Source organism: Misgurnus anguillicaudatus, chromosome 17 (genome assembly GCF_027580225.2).
Source record: "Misgurnus anguillicaudatus chromosome 17, ASM2758022v2, whole genome shotgun sequence".
Classification (NCBI taxonomy): domain Eukaryota; kingdom Metazoa; phylum Chordata; class Actinopteri; order Cypriniformes; family Cobitidae; genus Misgurnus; species Misgurnus anguillicaudatus.
Genome location: NC_073353.2, coordinates 28,318,399 through 28,341,185, shown reverse-complemented (window position 1 = coordinate 28,341,185; position 22,787 = coordinate 28,318,399). Strand labels below are relative to the sequence as shown.

Below are 22,787 nucleotides of genomic sequence, written 5' to 3'. Positions count from 1 at the left end.
TATACTTTATTTATCCCAAGGAGGGAAATTCATGTACCCAGTAGCATATGAAAAAAACCTAATAACACAATACCACAGTAAACAATCACAATACAAAATAATAAATAATTCAAGTTAAAAATAGAGAGTGCAAAAGGAGGTAAAAATTATAAAATTTGTCAAAATTGTCTGTAGTCCATTATTGCCCTGACTTAGAGCTGTTATGTAGTCTGATGGCCAGTGGGACAAAAGAGTTTTTAAATCTAATAGGTTTTATGCCTAGCTTCCATACTTCCTGAACTTCAGCCAGCTTCTTGTTTCCTGTCTGCCATTATTGGACAAACTGATTAATCCAGGTGTGTCTGATTATTGTTGTTGTGACTACTGTGGTCACGCACACCTGGATTAATCAGTTTGTCCAATAATGGCAGACAGGAAACAAGGAGCTGGCTGAAGTTCAGGAAGTAGTGCAGCTGGGCATAAAGCCTATTGTGAAAGGTATAGAATTAGCCTAATAAACAAAATTATAAAATAAGTATAAATAAAAAAATAAGTTGTGAAATTGTTTTCTACACTATAAGGGCTCTATCTTACACCCGGCGCAATGCAGCGCAATGCGCGACGCAAGTGTCTTTCGCTAGTTTCCACCCTAATTTTCACGTTTAGCGCCGCGTTGTTTAAATAGCAAATGCATTTGCGCCCCCTTTGCGCCCATGGGCGTTCTGGTCTGAAAAACGAGGTGTGTTCAGGCGCATTGTTGGCGCGTTGCTATTTTGAGGCAACTAAAATAGACTACGCCATTGACCAACAAAAACCTGGTCTAAAGTCTAAAGTCAATGGCGCAATGTGTTTTATGTTATTTAAAGAGCGCATTAGTAATAATATGCGCCTATAAACGGGAGGACAACGCGGGTTTGCTTATCGCAAAGTACATAAATGCGCAGCAGCACAAAAATGCTTTTAAATATGAAAGATTAAAGGATTGAATTTAAGAGATTATTATTGAGTCTCTTGGACATATTTATAAAGGAGGACTGATTATGAGACGTTAGAAGGCGCAAAGAGCTGCTTTACCTGCAGCCTGATAAGTAAATAAATGCTTTGCTTTAAACAAATGCACCTGTTTTTAAATGTTTTTTTTAATGCTACCTCACGGATTTATTGTATATGATGTACCTGTGGATATGGCAAGATGAGAAACATTTGTAAGTAATGCTTAAAAAAACTCTTTGCTAAAAAAAAACGCTGTCCAAAGTGCTGAAACGTGAGGAGAGCCGTTTGTAATTTCTTCATCTCCTGTTTGTTACAAATAAAGTATTTTTAGAGTACAAACCTTATCTTACATACTTGTAAATTATTTTTTGATTGGATAGCCATACATTTAAAGCAATTACAAGCCTGCTTTTTACTTCCATGACTAAAAGAAAACGGGTTTTAAAGGTTTTAATAAAAAAATAACAATTTCAATCTAAGGGAAAAACAACACAATTATTTAACATTAATCTTAAACTGGGGATCTTCTACCTCCGCTTAGTTTTTCAGTTTACAAAGTCCGTCATCTAAATAGGGATTAGACATAGCGCCAGCGCAGCTTGCTTTTAAAGGGAATGAGAGCTGTGACTCTCATTGGTTTACTGCACGTTACGCCCAAAATACTCCCATTACAATAGGACCTACCCTTTTCGACCATGCGCTGGCGCAAAAACGATTTTTCCCGTCGTTAAATTAGCAAAAGTGGATTCGGACACGCCCATTTAGACGTTGCGCTGTGCGCTTTAGACAATGCGCTTAGATCGTTAAAATAGGGCCCTAAAAGTTCAAGTGCAAAATAAAATCTTTGTTTTTATTCCCCATGAAATCAAAACAAAGTTATGCCTTAAAGTTATGCCTATTTTAGCCTAAAAGTCGCCATGAAACGGAAGTAGCGATTGTCTAATTTTCCTAGTGGTGATGTGTATCCAAGTGAAACGGCTACTGAAATGAATACTTCGGCATTGTGTCATATTTCCGAGTAAAACGAAATATCACACAAGCAAAATTGCTGGCTTCGCTTGTGTTTTCCACTGTGAATTGATTGAATATAGAAAATTATACAACAGTTCTTTCTGGTTCTCGAATCTGATTGGCTAAGAGCTATGGTGTGCTGATAACGGCACTGTAACCTCTTCACCTTTCGTATCATTCCGCCACCTAGTGAATGGAGGTCCTACACAGGCTCATCTCTGAATGGAAAAACACAGACGCCCTGGCGTTTTTAAACACTCTCCGTGTGTCTCATTAGTTTACTAGCTCATAAATCAGTTTGTGAATCCCCAATCGGAAGTTATTATTCCGTCAAAGATCAGCGCTCTTGGATGTTACGTTAAAGTTAATGGGAGAAATGTCTTGTCACATCGTGTGGACGATTAACACTTGGAAAGAGGAATATAAACACTCGTTTTTTTCTGGAGCAATATCTCTTATCAGAACGCGAAAACACCGTGGAACTGCAGGTAAGCACCGCAGCTTTTAAATGTGGACATTGATCATTTACTTTATCGTGACGTGACTATTAAAACATGTTATGAGATATCGCCACTGGTATATTTATAAGCAGCATGCAAAAACATCTCTCTGACACTTATAAAAAAAACGTTTTATATAGTACTGACAAGAACAAAGTTTAATAATAATAATCGAGTGCTCGTATCGCGTTAAGAATAAATGAGAAAGCAATAGTAACGTTATACAAGTATAGTTATATTAACTTTTACCTCGCGCCAAAACAATAACAACACAAAAGACACTAAATATGAATAAAAAAACAAGTAATAGTTTGATCATGACACCAAATACTGCTGATTTGATCTCATTTTGACGATCATAAACAAACAAGGCCAACATGAGAGCCAGGGAATCCCTGTCAGAGATGTAGCCCAGAGAGGGCGATGGTCAGCGGGGCGAGTGAACACTGACGTCCGCTCATGCTTTGGTTCTCATTCGTACCGAATCTCACTAAGCAAACGTTCAAACAGGCGCTATCTTTACTAATCGACTGCAGATTTAAATATAATACATATACATTCTCGACTGAACTAATCTTAAAACTACACTTTGTGACCAAGAAACGGTAATATAAAGTAACGGCTTTTCCGTCCATTGAGTTGTTATGAGCCTCAAAGCAGCCGAAAGTTTTACCTGTCATTCTGGCCGCCCTCAAATCTGTTGCGGAAGAAGTAGTTCTCAAACAAAGAGGCTTTTAAAATAACTCCGTTGTTGTTTTCTACTTTTCGTTTTTCAAACGTGTGCCGTCGAACTGTTAAATAAAAGCAATATCGCTCTCGGAGTCGTGTGATATAGCTCTATATCATCACGGCTGTGATTGCCTCCGGCACTCGGCCTACGGCCTCGTGCCTCTGGCCTAATCACAGCCGTGATGATATAGAGCTATATCACACTCCTACTCGAGCGATATTGCTTAAGTATACGTGGAAGAATACATGGAACTCGTAGCAGACTGACAGTTGGAGGGGGCGAGGTTAACAGATGCTCTTAACCAATCCGTCTAGCTGACATCATCAGTGAGGGATCACCACAATAGGAAGTACATTTTCAGATTTTATTTAAGATTATGAGGGAACATAAATAAAAAATATTACTTACACGGATACATTGTTTATAAAAAACACTGCAATATTCCATTAAAAATGAAGAATTGTCAGTTTTGATTTCATGGGGACTTTAAGGATGCATGTGCTCCAAATTCTTGACAAAATTCACATTAAGAAGATAAGATAAGCATTTAAAACGTACATCATTCTGCACTTCAGCTTCTAATTTCTGCTTCAGTGGATATTACGTCATACTGTAACTTTGAACGAAGCAGCATGAACACATGAAATTATACTGTGCACCGTAAACACAATCAAAGCTTTGAAAACACAGGAAAATCGGCACCTTTAACACACAAAATTTACAGTTGTTCAATAGTGAACTGACATGAGATTGATAAATGAAGACTTTCAATTACAGAATGAATCCATGAGTTCGATTTGTTCTTTTGACCTGGTTCTTTTAAATGAAACGTTTTGGAGCTCTGGTTCAAATGATTCATTATGGGTGTTGATTTAATAATCTAGGCACAAGTTAACCCCTCAACAGAGATTCAATGTACAATCATGTTGGCCTGTTTCTGGCTTAGATTTCTTCTTGCAGAATAGCCTATAAATAACATAAATTACCTTTTATGGTGTTTTGGATGATTTCTGCAGTCGTTGCATGAATGAAGATCACAGGGCCTTAGCAATCTGCAAACCACATACAAGTTAATAAATTATAACAGATTTTTACTTTTTGCTTTGAGATTAAAGCATTTTTATGACAGAATCATAACAGGAGTGTGGGTGTTGACATTTATGTTATATCATGCACATAGACGCAGTGACATGATCATTATCTGCTTTATGAAAACAGGCCTTGGCTTTTTGGGAGATAATTAATATCTGATATGTGCGGTGCAGTATAAACAAGTTTTTTATCTTATGCACATCGTATGCATTGCTCAGTGGCTGCGCTGAATAGCTTGAACACAGAGATTATTATCTAACTTTTTCTGTGGTTGGGGTTAATTAGAAATGTGACTCATGTAGTATCTTAAATTATCTGAAAGACAGCTTAAACAACCATGTGCACTTAAAGATGTTGCTGGTGTTACAAAAAATATTTATTATCATGAAGAGTCATATACTTTTGGGACAAGTTTTTTTTTAGTTTTCATTGTGAGACAGTCACAACACCATCTTGTGGCTAGACTTTGTGGTTGCTTATGAATCAGATTTAAATCACAATGCTGTTGTAATGTTGAAGATCCAAATGGTTAGTACATTTAAAATATTAAGTTAAAATATGTAATAACCGGGTCTCTAAAAGGTTGTTGAAAAAAATTATATTAGATTATCATGATTATCTGGTATTTTCCCACAGTACAGATTTCACTTGCGGGTTTTTTGTAATGAACCAAGACAGAGATTTCTCAGAAAAAGTCACCACAGGCTTTTGAGTACAGTACCTGGAACCAACCCCAAAGAACTCTTTTAGAACCTTTATGTTTGAGAGTTTATGAACATGTTTGTAAATTATTAACCTAAATCAGATATGAAATATGTTGATTACATTTGATTAAGTTGACTTTTATTTTAGTACATTTGAAGCTGTATTTTTAAATAATACACTAATAAAATAATCAGAATTCATCTAAATCAGATCGTGTTTTGATATTTCATGTTATTTGACGACTGTTCCAGCCTGATCTCACAAAACTAATACCAATTTGCCACCTTGTTAAACACGTATGAATTGCCATGAGATACCGTTGGCTATTCTGTGTAAAAATACTAATAATAAAGCATGCTGAAAGATTTTTTGCTCTTTATCATACACTCTTAAAAATTGTGCTAAATAGCACTAAGGGGGTGTGCACACCAAAGCTTTTACGCTCGCGGCCGGCGCATGTTTTTTTCCGCGCTCTGGGAACTCTGGGAAAAAAGCTGCGCTTGTCAATGTCTGTTCTCACACGGTTGTCCATTCACAGTGGAGGAGGGGCGGGACACCACAGCAGCCAACCGGCTCACAGCTAAAGTATCACACCAAAGCAAGAAGAAAGCAGGCACTCAGCGTTGTCCAGGCGTTTTCAGACGCGTTTACAAGTTTGGTGTGCACAACCCCTAAGAGTGTTTTACTAGCTCTTAATCGTATGGAAAGCGACTTTAAGTGCTATATAGCCAGTGTTGTGCCTGAACGAGTTCATTGAACGAAAGTTCATGAACTTGTTCATATTTTGGGCGAACGTGAACTGAACTGCCTGATGAACGTTACTGTGAACTTGTTCATTCTCGTGCTTGTGAACGGCACGCTCTCTCGGTTTATGTCGTTCAATAGGGTGCCAGATTTCTATAGAGTCTTCCAGGCGAAAACCCGGCTAAAACACACTGTAAACAGGCTTTAAAAAGTAGGGGAAAAACACCCAATCTGGCAACACCAGCATTTTATGGCTGCATGCGTTATCAAAACAACACTGACTCTGCACGCTGCTGAAATCCCTGCCGCGCCACTCACATAGTTTAACATTAAATAACATCATATTTGTCCTAAATTGTTAAGGATTAACATAGGCTGCTAACGCTTATTCTGGATCTTGAAATAGACCCTGACTAAGCTCATGCTATTGAATGTGCACGTGCGGTGTGCAATACCTGCAAGTTATCATAAACGTGAACGCCTCGCAGTGCTCCTCGCCCGATGTGCGACCCCTTGAAGCACCCGGCTAGCTTTTCAAGGTATATGCAAGCAAAAATAAAAATTAAAAGACAGTCAATGCTAATGTAAACCCTGGTTGGATAAGATTTAAAGTTGGATATGAAGATGAAATCTGAAGCATTTAGCTTCAGAGTTAAAACTTAAAATAATTGCTGTCTGTGGTTCTATATGGGGTATAATGGCAATCATTTTTTAAAAATAATATGGGAAAAAATAACTATTTATTAGTTCATTTTTTGGAACTGTGAACTAGTAAAAAATTTTGAAATATGAACTGAACTAGTTCATTTTAAAATTTGTGAACTGTGAACTGAACTAGTTCATGTAGAAAGTGAACTTTCCTAACACTGTATATAGCATCTATATAGAACCATAAGTGGTGCTATAGCAGGACCATAGCACCATATGGTGCTATAAGCACTTAAAGAGATAGTTCACCCAAATATGTAAATCATCTGTTATCATTTACTCACCCTCAAGTTGCTCCATACCTGTATACATTTCTTTGTTCTGATAAACAAAAATGAAGATATTTTAAAGAATATTTAAATTCTTTGTTTGTAACCAAGCAGATCTGGTGCACTATTGACTTCTAGTAGGAAAAAATATACTATGGAAGCAGTGCTTTAAGTGGGCCGGTACGCGCCGGTCCTCAGTACCACCACTTCCAAATATAGCTCTTGAGCGTACCACCACCTCTCTGTGCGCCCAGAACGTGCTTTTAGCGTACCGGTACGCTCATTTGCACATCTGTTTAAATCAGAGGTTTTAGACCGCTTTTCAGAGCGCCATTCACAATGAACGCATTTCTAATTCGTCCCACCGAGAGCAGAGACTACATTACCCATACACCCTTGAGTTTTACAAGTTAAAAGCGCAACCATATCTCGGTTAAAATAAAAAATAAATGCACACTTAATATGCCCTCCTGGCTTTAGACTCTGAGTAGTAAAAGAACAAGGTCAGAATCAGAGGACTTGCTGGCTGATATCCCACCAAGCCAGAATTATAACGCTGCAGGTCAGATGCAAACTTTTTCCAATACCCACGTGACAATCTCCGCTATCGCGGTTGTAAGTTTGGTTCCCCTCGATGCAACTTCGGATTTCCTCAGCCGGTGTGCGGAGTAAAAACATTCTTGAAATTATAATATACATTTAGTTTAATTGCTAAACTACAAGTGAATGAAATTTCAATGAATTTGAACAATGCGCACAGGAGTTTTACCACCCGCAAAATCAATGGAAAACAATGGGACAAAATAAAGTGATGACTTTCGAGTTAAAAATGACCAGTATTTTGTTATTCTTGAACCCATATGGTCTTGGTGTCATTTTAAAGTTTTGTTTAAGCTCTTTCTATCTGAACAACTAGTTTTAGCATTTATCCATGTTGAAAATTTTACTCACATACCTACCTTTTGGACATTTTTTTTATGTTCAATAGCTCTTTCTACAGTAGCTCTTTCTAAGGGTGTTTTTCAAAATCCTTTTGCACATTTTATTGATGTTCACAATTTTTTGTTGAATCAACTCGTTTTACAAGTCATTTCAACTTACTATTATTTATCTTGACTAGAGATGAGTTGTTATAACTACAGGTGAGTTGTTATAACTTATAAAATTAAGTTGACTTTTCTCAACTATATTTTATAAGTTGTGACAACTCATCTTTGTTGTTATGAAATTTTAAGACGGCAAAGTATTTTGTACAGTGCAGTAGCTATTTCTAGCTCAAGCAAATCCACAAACTAACAAGGTTGTCTGTTGACTGCTGTATATAAAATCTCTTCAATATAGTTGTTGGTACCTCAGGGAAGGAGACGAGTCAGCAAAAAAAAAAAAAAATACTAATAGAGTACCGGCACCTTTTTTGGGCCACTTAAAGCACTGTATGGAAGTGAATGGTGCCCCAGAGCTATTTGGTTACTAAGGTTTTTTTTATATCTTCATCGATTTATACATCGATGGAACAACTTGAAGGAATACTCAATTTTCTTAAAAGAAAAATCCAGATAATTTACTCACCACCATGTCATCCAAAATGTTGATGTCTTTCTTTGTTCAGTCGAGAAGAAATTATGTTTTTTGAGGAAAACATTGCAGGATTTTTCTCATTTTAATGGACTTTAATGGACACCAACAATTAACACTTAACTCAACACGTAACCGTTTTTTTCAATGGAGTTTCAAAGGACTATAAACAATCCCAAACGAGGCACAAGGGTCTTATCTAGCAAAACGATTGTCATTCCTGACAACAAAAACAACAAATATACACTTCCAAACCACAACCTCTCGTCCAGATCCGGTCCAGCGCGACCTAACGCAAATGCGTAGTGACATAGGGAGGTCACGTGTTACATATATAAAACGCACATTTGCGGACCATTGTAAACAATAAACTGACACAAAGACATTAATTAGTATCCGTTGACATACAACAACGTAGGAACGGTCCTCTTTCAACACACTTGTAAACACTGGGGCGGAGTTTCGCGTTCGTCTTCTGTGACCTCTTGATGTCATGATGTATTGCATGGGGTCACGCTGGCGCATCACGACTGGATCTGGACGAGAGGTTGTGCTTTGGAAGTGTATATTTGTTATTTTTCTTGTCAAAAATGACAATCATTTTGCTAGATAAGACCCTTATGCCTCGTTTGGGATTGTTTATAGTCCTTTGAAACTCCGTTGAAAAGAACTGTTACGTGTTAAGTGTTAATTGGTGGTGTCTATTAAAGTCCATTAAAATGAGAAAAATCCTGCAATGTTTTCCTCAAAAAACATAATTTCTTCTCGACTGAACAAAGAAAGACATCAACATTTTGGATGACATGGTGGTGAGTAAATTATCTGGATTTTTCTTTTAAGAAAATGGAATATTCCTTTAAGTGGTTACTTAAGAGTAAATGATGACATAATTATTTATAGTTGAACTATCCCTTTAAAGTGGTTCTCATATTATTACAAGCCATCGAAGCACTTTTAGTACTATGTTTTTAGAGCGTATTCAGTGGATCCTGTTTAGATAAGTGTTGAAAAGTTTGTGATGGTATAGTGTCTTCAACTCAACCTTTTCATTCTAAATTTGTTAGCAGAATAATATACTTTTTAGTCTTGTTAGGTTTAAATAGTTATTTAATAAGGTTAATCTCTAAGAGTTAATTTTTTTACAGTGGCATACAGCATGTACTGTACTGTACGTCTTGTCTTATTACATTGTAGGAACTTTCTTCTAGACCCTCAAAAACTCTTTTTGGAGCCTTTATTTTTTAATTAAGAGACAAATAATTACAATAAATGTTAATGATTGCATAGTACTAATATTAGTGGCGGAGTTGGAATTGAAGCTCCCCCACAGAATCGGAGAGAGTAAGTAGTGAGAGGAAGAAAAGGGGAAGTGGTTTAGGTGTTATAAATTGTGTCACCTGTTCTTCGATGCATAGGAGAATGAGAGCTCATCATTGAAAAGTAAATGAAAGAGGAACTATGAACAGCTGGCACTTGTGTCTTCATTTAATTCTTCCTCTGTTTTTTGCCCCTAAACTGAAGGCTGAGGATGTTGAAGGTAAGTGACTTTCACCCCATTACTCTTATGATAAAAAGCAATTCTTTATAATAACTGTGTTATTACATTTTTATGTCCAGAAAATGGTCCGTTTACCACACCTGGATTAAGCAATTACAGCGAAACTTCATCTGACGGTATGGACACTTTGGGTTGGTTTCTCAGACAGGGATTTGCTTAAACCAGGACTAGCCCTTAGTTTAATTAGGAAATATAACAAATATGCCTTACTAAAAACATTACTGGAGTGCATTTTGAGGCAAAACAAAGGGCACTGATGTATTTTAAGATATTGTTTTCAGTTTGGACAGCTCTTATATTTATTTTAATCTAGGACTAGTCTAATCCCTGTCCGAGAAGCTGCCCCTATGTTTTTGTTATTTGAAAAACGTTTTGTTTTGTTTAAAAGTCATACGCATTGTTATTAATTAAGTAAAAAACTAAAATGAGTGATGTTTAAGTCTTCTAAAACAATATTTATTTCAATAATTTTCTGCTTACATGTGGAAAAATACAATAATAAAGAATGAACTTACAAACATGTATTGAATCACACGAGATACAGGTAGTTTAAATACAGGTATGTGTCACGCAGAATACCCACTACCTTTCTATCTATCTGTGGTTGAAAAATATTTTTGCCCAAAGTAAAGAGCATAGGTCACATGTGTAGGAACAGAGCATGAAACACACATTCTTGCCAGTATATAGATAAACATCTGAGAATGATCACTTATACATAGCGTTGTGTCACAGCCCAAGAGCTGTTGAGGAGGCCACATCAAAAAGCCCAGAGAGGGGGAGATATCTGTTGACATGAGCTTGTACATCCTGTGCATTCAACATGGAAGATTTGTCAAAGTACATTCATTAAGTAAAACCCCAGTGATTGTACACTGAAAAAATGATTCATTTAATTTACTCAATTTTTTTGAGGTAAGTGGTCACAATCAATTTATTTAAGCTATATTTAAACTTTAAAACTAAATTAAAACTTTTGTTAAAAGGTAGCTTAAATAGATTGATTGTGACCACTTACCTTTAAAAATTTAGTAAATGGAATGAATGATTTTTTTCAGTGTATATTCACATTGTTTATTCAAATCTGTAAACTTGACATATAACTCATAAGTTTGCTATGCTTTTAAATGCTTAGACTTTACTGAGATTGTCCTGAACGAGATCGACCCGAAAGAGATGGACCTGAAAATTGACACATCACATGGTATTACTATAAAATGGAGGACACCAAAAGACTGGGATGCGTTCTGTTACAAAAGTGAAGTGCAATACAAGAACCAATGTGGCAAAAACTGGACGGTAGGTGATCACTGAAAAAAAAATTTCTAAATATGTACCCCAGCTGTCAACCTTTAGTGCTGCAACTTAAGATACCTAAATAATACCTTAAATACACATCATAAAGGTACATATTGGTACCAAATCTACATTAGGACCTTTTTACTTGTGACAGCTGGGTTACATATTTCGACAATTTTTTCTAACAGTGTACAAATGTGATACCTGTATGTGTTTGATTGCTTTGGATTTGTTCAGTTCAATGTTGGAAAACCTTAATAAAGCCCGCTTTGTGTTTTCTCATGTTTTGCAGACAATTGAATATGACAACAAACATGAGCTGAATGTTTTGAATCTGCCTACTCTCAGTATGAAGCAGAATTATGATTTCAGAATAAGAATGAAAATGGATTGTAGCTTTGATGGGGACTGGAGCAACTGGACACATATACAAAGTTGGGGAAATCAACCAGGTCAGGTCACTCATCATCTTACTCATCTTTGGATGTCTCATCTTAGAATATTGTTCTCTGTGTGATAAATTTGTACGTTGTGTTTTTTTATAAGGCGTTTACAGAATGTATGTTATAAATGGATGTGAATACATTTCCATTTTTAAGTTATTTAGATACATATACCAATATTTTTAATTTACTTTTATGTAAGCTTTCATTTCAGTTAGCAGTTTAGGAGCATACTTTTTGGGACAATTTTAATGTTCTTGTAAAGTTGCATTTTCATTGAAAAATTATAATTAACTTGGACCCTGATGTAATATCAGCTCATGTTAAATCAAAAAAGTGTTTGGAAATCTGTTCTAACACACAGCACTGTACATTAGAAGGTGTTCTGCTTTTTACAAAAAAAAGCACAGGTTTCTATCTTGTTTTGTACAGATGTTTTCAAACAAACCGGCTCTTTACTGCAGATAACACACACAAATTTTGTCGCACACAATAGAATTTCTAAGTTTTGACAACTGCACTGCTGTTCCTGCATTCACCAGTAGGCTACTCTTTAGACATGAGACATGATCATACAGACGACTAATTAATTTTTTTAATGAAAAATTATCTCATAATTCTGAGATAATTAACTCAATAATTCAGAAAAACAGAGCAAAAAACGTTTTATTCATGAAAATTTATCTCGTAATTCTGAGATAATTAACTCGTTAATTCAGAAAAACAGAGCAAAAAACGTTTTTTCCATGAAAAATTATTTCGTAATTCTGATATAATTAACTCGTTAATTCAGAAAAACAGAGCAAAAAAAGTTTTTTCCATGAAAAATTATTTCGTAATTCTGATATAATTAACTCGTTAATTCAGAAAAACAGAGCAAAAAACTTTTTATTCATGAAAATTTATCTCGTAATTCTGAGATAATTAACTTGTTACTTCAGAAAAACAGAGCAAAAACTTTTTTTCTATGAAAAATTATCTCGTAATTCTGAGATAATTAACTCGTTAATTCAGAAAAACAGAGCAAAAACTTTTTTCCATGAAAAATCATCTTGTAATTCTGAGATAATTAACTCGTTAATTCAGAAAAACAGAGTAGATTTTTGTTCTCAAGTGAATGCAATACGCTTCCGTTGTAAACCAACATTTCCTCCAAAAAAGCTGAAATACATTTAAAAATAAAAATAAAGAAATTCTTGCAGTCTGTAGAGCATTGCATTAGCAGCGCAAAAGGTCATGAATGGGTTTGATCTCTAAGAAGGAAACATATTAATAAAATGTCCACCTTGTAATACATTGTAAGTTGCTTTGGATAAAAGTGTCAGCCAAATGCGTAAATGTAAATATTTGGTTTGCAGATCCCTGCATCGAAGAATCATCTTCCAATGTATGGATTTATATTTTAATAACTGTTCTGCCATTGGCCAGCCTTCTTATCATTTGCCTGCTAACACGGGAGAGGTGAGTATAACTGATGCTTATAATATCTTACACACTCTCTGAAATATTTGTGACATTGTGACATCGGGAGGTTAGATTATTAAGTACACTGTCAGAAAAAAGGTTTAAAACTGTACTGTACCTTTTCTGTCACTGGAATGGTACCCTAAAGTTCCCTTTAGTACCTTTACTGTTATACAAAACATAGTTTAGCCTAATATTGTACCTTTTGGGGTACATTACTGTACCTTAAGGATCTATTGTGTACCTTTAAAGGTACTGTTAACTCTTTTGTACCCCTATATGTTCCTTAAGGTACACAAAAGGTCATTAGGGTATAGTATTGTACCCCAAAAGGTACAACATTTCAATGTTTTGTAAAGGTACAAAAATGAACTTTTGAGGGTACCACACCAGGTTTTTTTACCTTTTTTTCTGGCAGTGTATGATGACCGCTAAACATACTTGGTGTTAAACTTAGATGTGCATTACCACAGCTTTTGATATAGATACCCCAAATTTTGATCGAATTATATTCAAAGCTATTGTATAATGACTGTAAGTATGATTGGTTAAGGAAGTTGTAGCTTAATACCATTTGCTTATGGTAAAATACATGATCCATTAATGCAGTGGTTCTCAAACGGGGGGCGCGAGATTGTGCCAGTTTTATATAACCTTTGATAAAATACATAAATTTATCATAAATTCTGTGTAATTAAAGGCGGGGTGCATGACTTTTGAAAACACTTTGGGAAAAGAAAGTCCATCCGACTATCAAAACACACTTGTAGCCAATCAGCAGTAAGGGGCGTGTCTATTAATCGACATCATTGCCTGGGTTGTGTATGTGTGGGGCGAGTCTATCAAAAGAAGGTCCAGATTCTTTTGGGGTAGGGGCATGTTTGTTTAGGTGATTTCAAATGTCAACATTGGCCTTCAGAGATTGTGCACCTCGCCTTTAAACTTCAGAAAAATAAGGCTACTAACATTGTATAATTTAATTTTGTATAATTAAGTTTTAGAATGTTTTATGTCAGAAATATTCTTTGGGGGGCACAAATGGATGCACCGTACACAAGGGGGGCCACACGCTAAAAAAGTTGGGAACCACTGCATTAGTGCATCCACACCGTCTCAAAAATCCGAATGCTGATGACATTTTTTTGTCCTAAAAGCATTAGAAAACTGATCCTTCCTGCAGTACCAGATCCCAAACATTTCAAAAGTAGAATCATGGACATTGATCAGTCTCAAGTAAGACAGATGTCCATAATCTCATGAATGCATCTGACAGAAGACGATACGTTTATTAATAAGATAATATCGCATGCTTTTATTTTTAAGTGGTGGAGCAGCGTTGGACAGTGTTATGAAGAATGCAAAACAACAGACGTTGAGATTGTCAACAAAAGTGAAAATAATAAGGATGACCAGACTGTAGCCATCCCTGAAGAACACGACACAAACATGTACTGTATCTACCGGGGTGATAATACAGAGGCACAGTGCCCTCAGAGGGTATTTGGCTATATTGTTCTTTGAATATTATTTTAATTGTGATAGAGAGTCACTAAAATGGTACTTGTATTGGCATGCCCACTGACACCTTTTATATTTCTGTGGCAAGTGGATTGTGAATACAATGCAAAGTTATTTGTATCACTAAAATTATGTTAAAAAGTGCGTGTGTGGAGGATATACAGTACTGTAAGCCATTCACCTGTCCATTGGTCAGTCAGAATCATCTTCGACAGCATATATGACTTAAACTCAAAATTACATCATAATATTTTATGTCAAAAAAACTTTTACAGGAACAAATTTAGCATTTATGAATCGTAATTGAATCAGTGCAATTGTTCGTGTTATTTTATTGCGCATTATCTAATGTTAAAAGTTACAACTTTTAATTTTGAAAATGTATATATGATAAAATTAACATGAACTAACAATAATAAATGCTGTAGAAGTATTGTTCAATGTTAGGTCACGTTAGCTAGACTTAACATAGATTTAAAACGTGTAGATGTAACCAGGTTTGGTGTGTAAAAGCCTGATTGTGTTTCTATAAAGCCACAGAAAATCCTCTGATTGTATTTGCTTCTAACATCAATATGTGTGCAGTACAATCCTTTGACAATGGAGGGCACTCTGACTATCCTAAAGTGTTAAAGAGGAGCCAAAAAATATCAAAGCCAGCCAGGAACACAGTCTTCACAGCATCACAGGCCTCTCTTATGGGAGGATGTGCGTTAATTTGAAGACCGATTTAAAAGATTAATGCGATACTACATAATGGATGTGAAGTTTCAGTGTGACGATGTAACAAAGCCAGAGAGCCGCAGACACGCACACCGATCTGTTGTGATTTATGAACTGATGTGCCGCTGAAGGAGAAAATAAGCAAATAATCATTAGGAGACAGAACCAAGAAATCAAAAATGAATAGGCCTACATGCAGGTGAATAAATATAACCTGTGTCTGTATCTATTGCAGGCTATAAAAAAATAACCAGCATTGTTCCCAAGCAATGCACATACAAGGCAGGTCAAAAAGTGTGAGGCCTGTTTGAAATATGGGATTAGATTTATTTAAACCTTGAAAGGAGCATTTGTATTTTATGCACTGAAAAAAAATTATTCATTGAATTTAATCAATTTTTTTGGTTGCAATAAATTTATTTAAGCTATATTTAAACAAAAGTTTTATATTTTATTTTATGTTACTAATCTTTTTGTTTAAATGTAGCTTAAATAAATTGATTGCAACCACTTACCTTAAAAAAATTAATCATAGATCATTAAATAAAGAAGCAAATTTGTGATGTTAAAACACAAAAAAAGTTCCTGATTATGTTAAAAACACTTTTAACAAAAGTTTCTTTGCTTCCAGTGAAGCACACATGGATCATAAGGTAAAACGGGTATTGGAATCAGAAATTTTGGAAATCAAATTGTTTCTCAAATTGTAATACTGATTATATAAAATAATCCCAAACTGAACACTGTAAAAAATAGTTGGTTCAACTTAAACAAATAAGTTACCTGGTTGCTTTAATTTTTTTTTAAGTTAATTTAAGTTTCTAATTTCAGTTTAAGCTAAATATTTCTAAGTATTACTAAGGCAACCAGGTATCTTTTTTAAATTGAAAAAAAAAACAGTTTTTACAGTGAAGTGGGACTTTGAGAACATTCTGTGCATAATGCAATTCAATTATTTCTTTGAATATAAAATTAAAAACTGAATAATAGTAGCATGCAAAATGATTGATAATCAGTTCCAAAATTGACTTTTTTATTGTATAATGTATATGTACATATATATTACTTTATCATTAATTTCTTTCATTAAAGAAGCAAAAAAAAATATTCTTTGCTCTTGTAACAATATCAAATAAAGTGCTTTTGAGAAAAAAAAACCCTTCTCCTTTTACTTTTTTATGTAGTAAACACTTAGGGGCGGTTTCCCAGACAGGGCTTAGTCCCAGACTACAATGCATATTTGATCTGCCTTAATTTAAAAACAGATATATTATAACATATATTAATGCCATTGTTTTGTTTCAGTTTTTTGTAAGATATGTTTGTAAAAAACTACTTAAATGTCCTAAAATAAGTAAGGCCTAGTCCTGGATTAATCTAAACCCTGTCCGGGAAACTGCCCTTAAATTTTCATAACTCTAGACCTAACTGGAAAAGTGTTTACCTGAGTGCCAAACAAGGGTTTTGATTCTTGTGATAACAAAAACATTATGTTTTAGATGGAGTGGTGGGGAATTGCCCATTAGTAAAAAAAACAGAATATACCCACACTGTACTACTCAAAACAATAATTAATGAGAGATAAGATTTCTTGGTTTCGAATATTTACTATTACTCTTATGCATCATACGGAGAGTCTACTTTCTAGGAAGATGAGCTTGGGGGTTTGTATTTTTTTATGTGATGACACGCATGCATTCTCTCTTAATGTCACCAACTAACCTATTACAGTTTACACCCACACCAGTCTTCATACAATATCGTCTTCCGCTTAAATAGGAGAAGTACAGTTTGCTTGATTAATAAATTAAAAATGCTAAGTATAGCTTACAGTCATGTGTTGCAGCAGTATTTAACAATTATCAACAATTCAATAATTACATCTTCACACTTTTAATTATAATTAGGTTCCCTGGTGGATTGTTCACCGAAACATATACCATGAGTGTTTATCTGTGATGGTTTTGCTGTTAAAATACCAGGATACACACACACATCCTTGCTGGACTAAAATGTTTTATTTATTGTAATGTTTTAGTATGGGAAGACCCAGATCATGCATTCATTATCATAAAGGCCCCAAGACATTTTGCACAGTGAGATGAGATAGACGCATTATGCAGCACCTAAAGAAGAACATGCAGGTGGAGGAACGAGGTGCAATTCAACTGCGGCACGTGACAGAAGATGACAATGTCAAAGAGTCTCTATCTCTAGCACATAAACTGTCCCTGAAGCAGTCACTTAAGGGAGACGTAAAGCGCTACACATCTCTCTTTATTCTTTCGGCTGTGTTGTTTTCATTGTCATCAACTTGTTTTTAATATGCTACGTCGAGTGTGTCAGGCCCCCAGGCAGTAAATTATGGATGACAAATGTTACTGCAAGCAAAGCCACTGGAGGCTGACCATATTGTACCTATGTTGGTGCTTCTTTTTGTCAAAAGCTCAGGATTGCCTCTTTTGTCACCTAGCTTGTTCTCGGATATGTGTGTGGTGGCACGGTAAAAACAGATGTCGAGGATTCTCAACAAAAAAAATATATACTGTGGAGGCCTTCATCTATTCAATTATTTAGAGTTAAAGAAGAAAAGAAGCAGTAGTATCAACATGTGTCCTCTAAAGCCCAACATTTATGTGGTATTAATACTGTATAACATATTTATATAACTTGTGCCAAATAGCTGAAATTACTTTTTTGTCTCTCCAATAGCAGTTGTTAAATTGAGATTATTTCAAAACCCAATGCACGGCATTTCTGGTTGTTGCAGGTGAATATTTTTAGATCATTTACTGTATAGGGAGGTGGTGAGTATAAAAATGACTCCACCCTGTTGATATTTAATTTTATTAAAGCTTAAAAAACGTACACGACTCTTGCAGGCACGTCTTAACTCTTTGCACTTTTGCACTTGATAACATAAAAAGATGTCACTGCCAAGCGGTGGGGTAATGCATCTAATTATGTTGAACTCAAATAAATAAATGACTTGCTTTTCACCGGGTGAGGGTGACAGGTTTGCCAACAGCCTGACAAATGGAAGAATCGCTTGCAGATGCAATGTGTGTGTATATAGCGTACGGTGGTGGAAAGAGAGGCTAAGACATGGCGAGAGCTTGACAGCCTTTTATCCCCAACATTCTCATTGCCTTACTCAAAATAAAGCAACGTTTGAGGAGTATAAGGTCTGCATTTCTCTGCAAGTCTTCATTATTTGTGACCCCACCTGTAAAATCAAGACTCTCCTCTGTAGTTATGGAAGAAGACACCAGACAGAAAGATTACACAAACCCGAAGGTTTCAAAGTATGAAGCAAGTTGTCATTGGGTTGATGCATCGATTAGGATTTGCGTTTGTCTACAGTTTGAAAAAGAAAGATTTATAATTCAACAGGGACTTTCCACAGAAACCTATGTGTCTGTGGGCGGTTAGATTTGATTATACGTTTTTTGCCACTAGCATAGATAAGCGGAGGCAGTCTCGGTGGAGAATGAGGAGGATGCATGCTAGTGGGCGCGGAGCTGGAAAAGTGTTGATGTTGTGTACGGTTATCTCCAAAGGTCAACCTAAAACTGTACTGTTCTTCCTTAAGGATGAATGGCAGAAATTTATGTTATACTGTAGGCACTCTAGAAATGTAAGCAGAAATATGACAGGCGTGCTTCTGATTTAAATACAGCATAAAGATACCTTCAATATAGTTTATTATTTAAGAAAACATCTAAAAGTATACATAAATGTAGTTTGATCAAATTAAAAATAGACTCTTTTAGCCATTTTAATTGCATTTGACAGATACTTCCAAGGCAACTTACAGTAAGGTGCATTAAAATTCATAATCATTTTTATCATTATCTGTGTTCCCTGGGTTTGAACTCATGACCTTTTGCACTGCTAATACAATGCTATACAGGAGCACAGTTATTTGCGCATTTATGCCTTTTAGAAAAATCCATTGTGAGCTTAAAGGCGGAGTGCATGATTTTTGAAAAACACTTTGGAAAAGGGAGTCGGGCCGAGTACCAAAACACGCTTGTAGCCAATCAGCAGTAAGGGGCGTGTCTACTAACCAACATCGAAGGTCCAGCTTCTATTGGGGTAGGGGCGTGTTTGTGTGGGTGATTAAAATGTCAGCATTGGCTTTCGGAGATCATGCACCTTGCCTTTAAAGCTGTAATCCATAACTTTTCCTCTATTTCGCCATCTCTGTATGAAACTAAAAACTAAAACATAAAATTGTGTACCTTTACGTCTGCTGAAACCACAACATACTGGCATTTCACTATTGTGAACCCCAAACCCAGTCATAAGTCGCATGTGTTTATTTGTAGCATAGTCAACAATACGATGTATGGGTCAAAATTATAGATTTTTTTATGCCAAGAATCATTAGGATATTAAAGGGACACTCCACTTTTGTTTTTAAACATGCTCATTTTCCAGCTCCCCTAGAGTTAAACATTTGATTTTTACCTTTTTGGAATCCATTCAGCTGATCTCTGGGTCTGGCAGTACCACTTTTAGCATAGCTTAGCATAATCGATTAAATCTGATTAGACCATTAGCATTGCGGTAAAAAATAACCAAAGAGTTTTGATATTTTTCCTATTTAAAACTTGACTCTTCTGTAGTTACATCGTGTACTAAGTAGGAACGAAAATTAAAAGTTGAGATTTTCTAGGCAGATATGGTAGGAACTATACTCTCATTCTGGCGTAATAATCAAGGACTTTGCTGCTGTAACATGGCTGCAGGAGGCGCAATGATATTACGCAGCAGCCGAAAATAGTCCCCTTAGTAACTTTCAATGGCAGGTGACTATTTTCGGGCAGTGGGTAATATCACTACGCCTGCTGCAGCCATGCCACAGCAGCAAAGCCACTGATCAATACGCCAGAATGAGAGTATAGTTCCTAGCCATATCTGCCTAGAAAATCGCAACTTTTAATTTTCTGTCAAGTTTTAAATAGGAAAAACATTGAAACTCTTTGGTTATTTTATTGCCCAATGCTAATGGTCTAATCAGATTCAATGGATTGTGCTAAGCTATGCTAAAAGTGCTAGCGCCAGACCCGGAGATCAGCTGAATGGATTCCAAAACGGTAAAAATCAAATGTTTAACTCTAGGGGAGCTGGAAAATTCGTATATTTTCAAAAAAAGTGGAAATAATTCGTAAATATATCAAAAATGTATTTACCATTAACAATATGTGTTGCTAAGGACTTAATTTGGACAACTTTAAAGGCGATTTTCTCAATATTAACATTTTTTGGCACCGTCAGATTTCAGATTTTCAATAGAAAAAAATGGAAATAAATGGAAATCTTATTTATTCAAATATTAAAATACTTATTTATTCAAATACCCTCATGACCAGTTTTGTGGTCCAGGGTCACAATTGTACCCACCAGCTCAATATATAAATCGTTATAAGTACACCCTAAAAAAAATGCTGGGTTATTTTTAACCCAACCCAGCATTGGGTCAACAAGGGACAAACCTAATCTGTTGGGTTGTAATTTATTCCATGCTGGGTTGTTTTAACCAATTGTTGGGTCAAATATAAACATTTTCTGGGTACATTTAAAAATATTAAAAATAACCAGTTTATAGTGTGGTTTAGAACACTGATTTTTTTGTGCTTGCTCATTTGATTTCTGTTAATTTCGTTTGTCCTAAAAGAAGTTACAGATTGCAATTTAAACAACATGCTAATTCCAAACTCTACTGAAATAAATGGTGAGTAAATTCTCTTGTGAGCTTAGGGTGTAGTGCTATTTGTATGACACATAGGGTTCGTTTATAGATCATTCCAAATAAGTCATTTATGAGTTTCTATTTCAGTTCTCATGATGGTTCCTTAGAAGGCAGCTGTCTATGTAGGCAGCTGACAGCGCGGCAGCCCACTAGATGTTTATGATATCCAATCTGTTTCCCATATACAAATTAGGCTGTTTATGTTGTGGAAAAATATTTGAAAAGATTGTAATATGTGGGGTGAGGTTTTTGTAATGTGGTGAGTAAAACTCAAATTGTTGTCCCAGTGCTCCATTTAGGCACTTTCTAAAAATACCTTGGTGCAAACAAAAGTGTGTTGAGGTAAAACAAGCTAATGAGTTGTAATATGACTAATTGTCAGTATGTACACTAGTAGTACGACTCTAAGGGAATGCCATTTGCCAATATCAAATGCTGCCAACGTCAACAACCCCCTCCCAACCACTATGTGGACCCCCCCATAGACACACATAAGATATGGACACAGACAAACAGACACATACACACATCGGCCTTCTACTGAGAATATCTGTCTGCTCCAGATGTGTCATATTATTCCAGTACAGGAGCTGCGTGAGATGTATTTTTTCGTAATTATTAAGTATTCACATTTACAAACTAGCCCTGTTCACAGATGAAGTCTTACCTTATAAATTATAGATGCTGAAACAATCTCTAAAACATGTTCATTAAAGACAACGCTTTCTTTTATAACAAAAAAAGGTACCGGCTCATAAATATTTCTTAAAAGCAAATTTCCACACACACATACAAAGAAAAGACTCCTTCCTCGACATCTCGAACATGTGAGAGGCATCGCGTCAGCCTTCACTTATAGACATGCAGGGGACACGCACGCAGACAGAAATGCGACTGCGTCGTCTACGGCGGTGACGCCTCTCTCTTGGAAAAGCTGAGCTCACGTGCGCGCCCGCTCTGGAAGTGATGTTTGTGTGGATGACACGTATGATCCTTTAATCTCAGGCTCAGCTTGTTGAGCATCAAATTGAAATATCCTGAACAGATGTAAAAACACATGTGAGCCTCAACGCGCAAGCTGTGCTGAGCTTTGTTTCATCTGCTGATGATGGGAGCCTTAAGGAGATCTTTTTAAAATTTCATCACTATTCAAAAGGATAATTAATACGTACCCCCAGGCTTTGATTATGCTCCTCTTACTGTGTACGGCTGGTGTGGAGATAATGAGACGCTCATCAGTTGCTGCCAGAGCTCCCCAACAAACGCGCACAGTTTGCATAAGATACTTGAGATTCTGCAAAGGTAGAGGCGAGAGGTGCGCCAGGCCCCGTGTTAATTTGGATGGAGGTGAAGCTGAAACGTTCATGCACGTGCTGTGGGTGTTGTGTTTTCACGGGGCCTGGTGTTGAACCTTCATCTTTGGGCCTTGTGTGGCCCACTTCCCATTTATTTGAAAGAGGATTTACGAGTGAAATGCATTTGGGGAGTTTATTGGGATAGTTGGCCCATTTTCTTAGAGACCTTTGACCTGCATCTTCTTCTATGGTACATTCACAAGTTAACGCTTCTCATTTACGTTGAATGGGTGACGTCATGCGTTGCCGAACTGAATTGTGGCAGTCCCTGCCGTTGCTTGCCACAGAAATTTTTCATCTTTTCAAGCGCCAACGTAGGCGTCAGTCAATCGATCGCCTTATGCAAATATCCTAGTGCAGATG

The 22,787-nt window shown here is 36.1% G+C and overlaps 1 protein-coding gene across 2 annotated transcripts; it reads left to right on the top strand.

Annotated features, from left to right (window-relative positions):
* The first annotated feature begins 9,589 nt into the window (after positions 1-9,589).
* crlf2 (cytokine receptor like factor 2) lies at positions 9,590-15,541 on the top strand. Of its 2 annotated transcripts, XM_055215852.2 has the most exons (7): positions 9,590-9,843; positions 9,924-9,980; positions 11,000-11,163; positions 11,456-11,615; positions 12,965-13,067; positions 14,225-14,303; positions 14,394-15,541. In XM_055215852.2, exons 1-7 carry the CDS (start codon positions 9,765-9,767, stop codon positions 14,589-14,591), a joined length of 840 nt encoding a protein of 279 aa, XP_055071827.2. In that variant the 5' UTR covers positions 9,590-9,764; the 3' UTR covers positions 14,592-15,541. The 2 variants fall into 2 exon arrangements, with proteins under 2 accessions (XP_055071827.2, XP_055071828.2); XM_055215853.2 differs by lacking the exon at positions 14,225-14,303 and having other exon boundaries at positions 9,593-9,843; positions 14,394-14,536.
* Positions 15,542-22,787: the final 7,246 nt, after the last annotated feature.

Excerpts from the sequence above, each read along its gene's own strand:
- crlf2 (XM_055215852.2), top strand. The coding sequence starts at position 9,765 with ATGAACAGCTGGCACTTGTGTCTTCATTTAATTCTTCCTCTGTTTTTT. Across the intron at positions 11,164-11,455 it reads AATGTGGCAAAAACTGGACG|ACAATTGAATATGACAACAA; the intron begins GTAGGTGATCAC and ends CATGTTTTGCAG. Across the intron at positions 11,616-12,964 it reads AAGTTGGGGAAATCAACCAG|ATCCCTGCATCGAAGAATCA; the intron begins GTCAGGTCACTC and ends TTTGGTTTGCAG.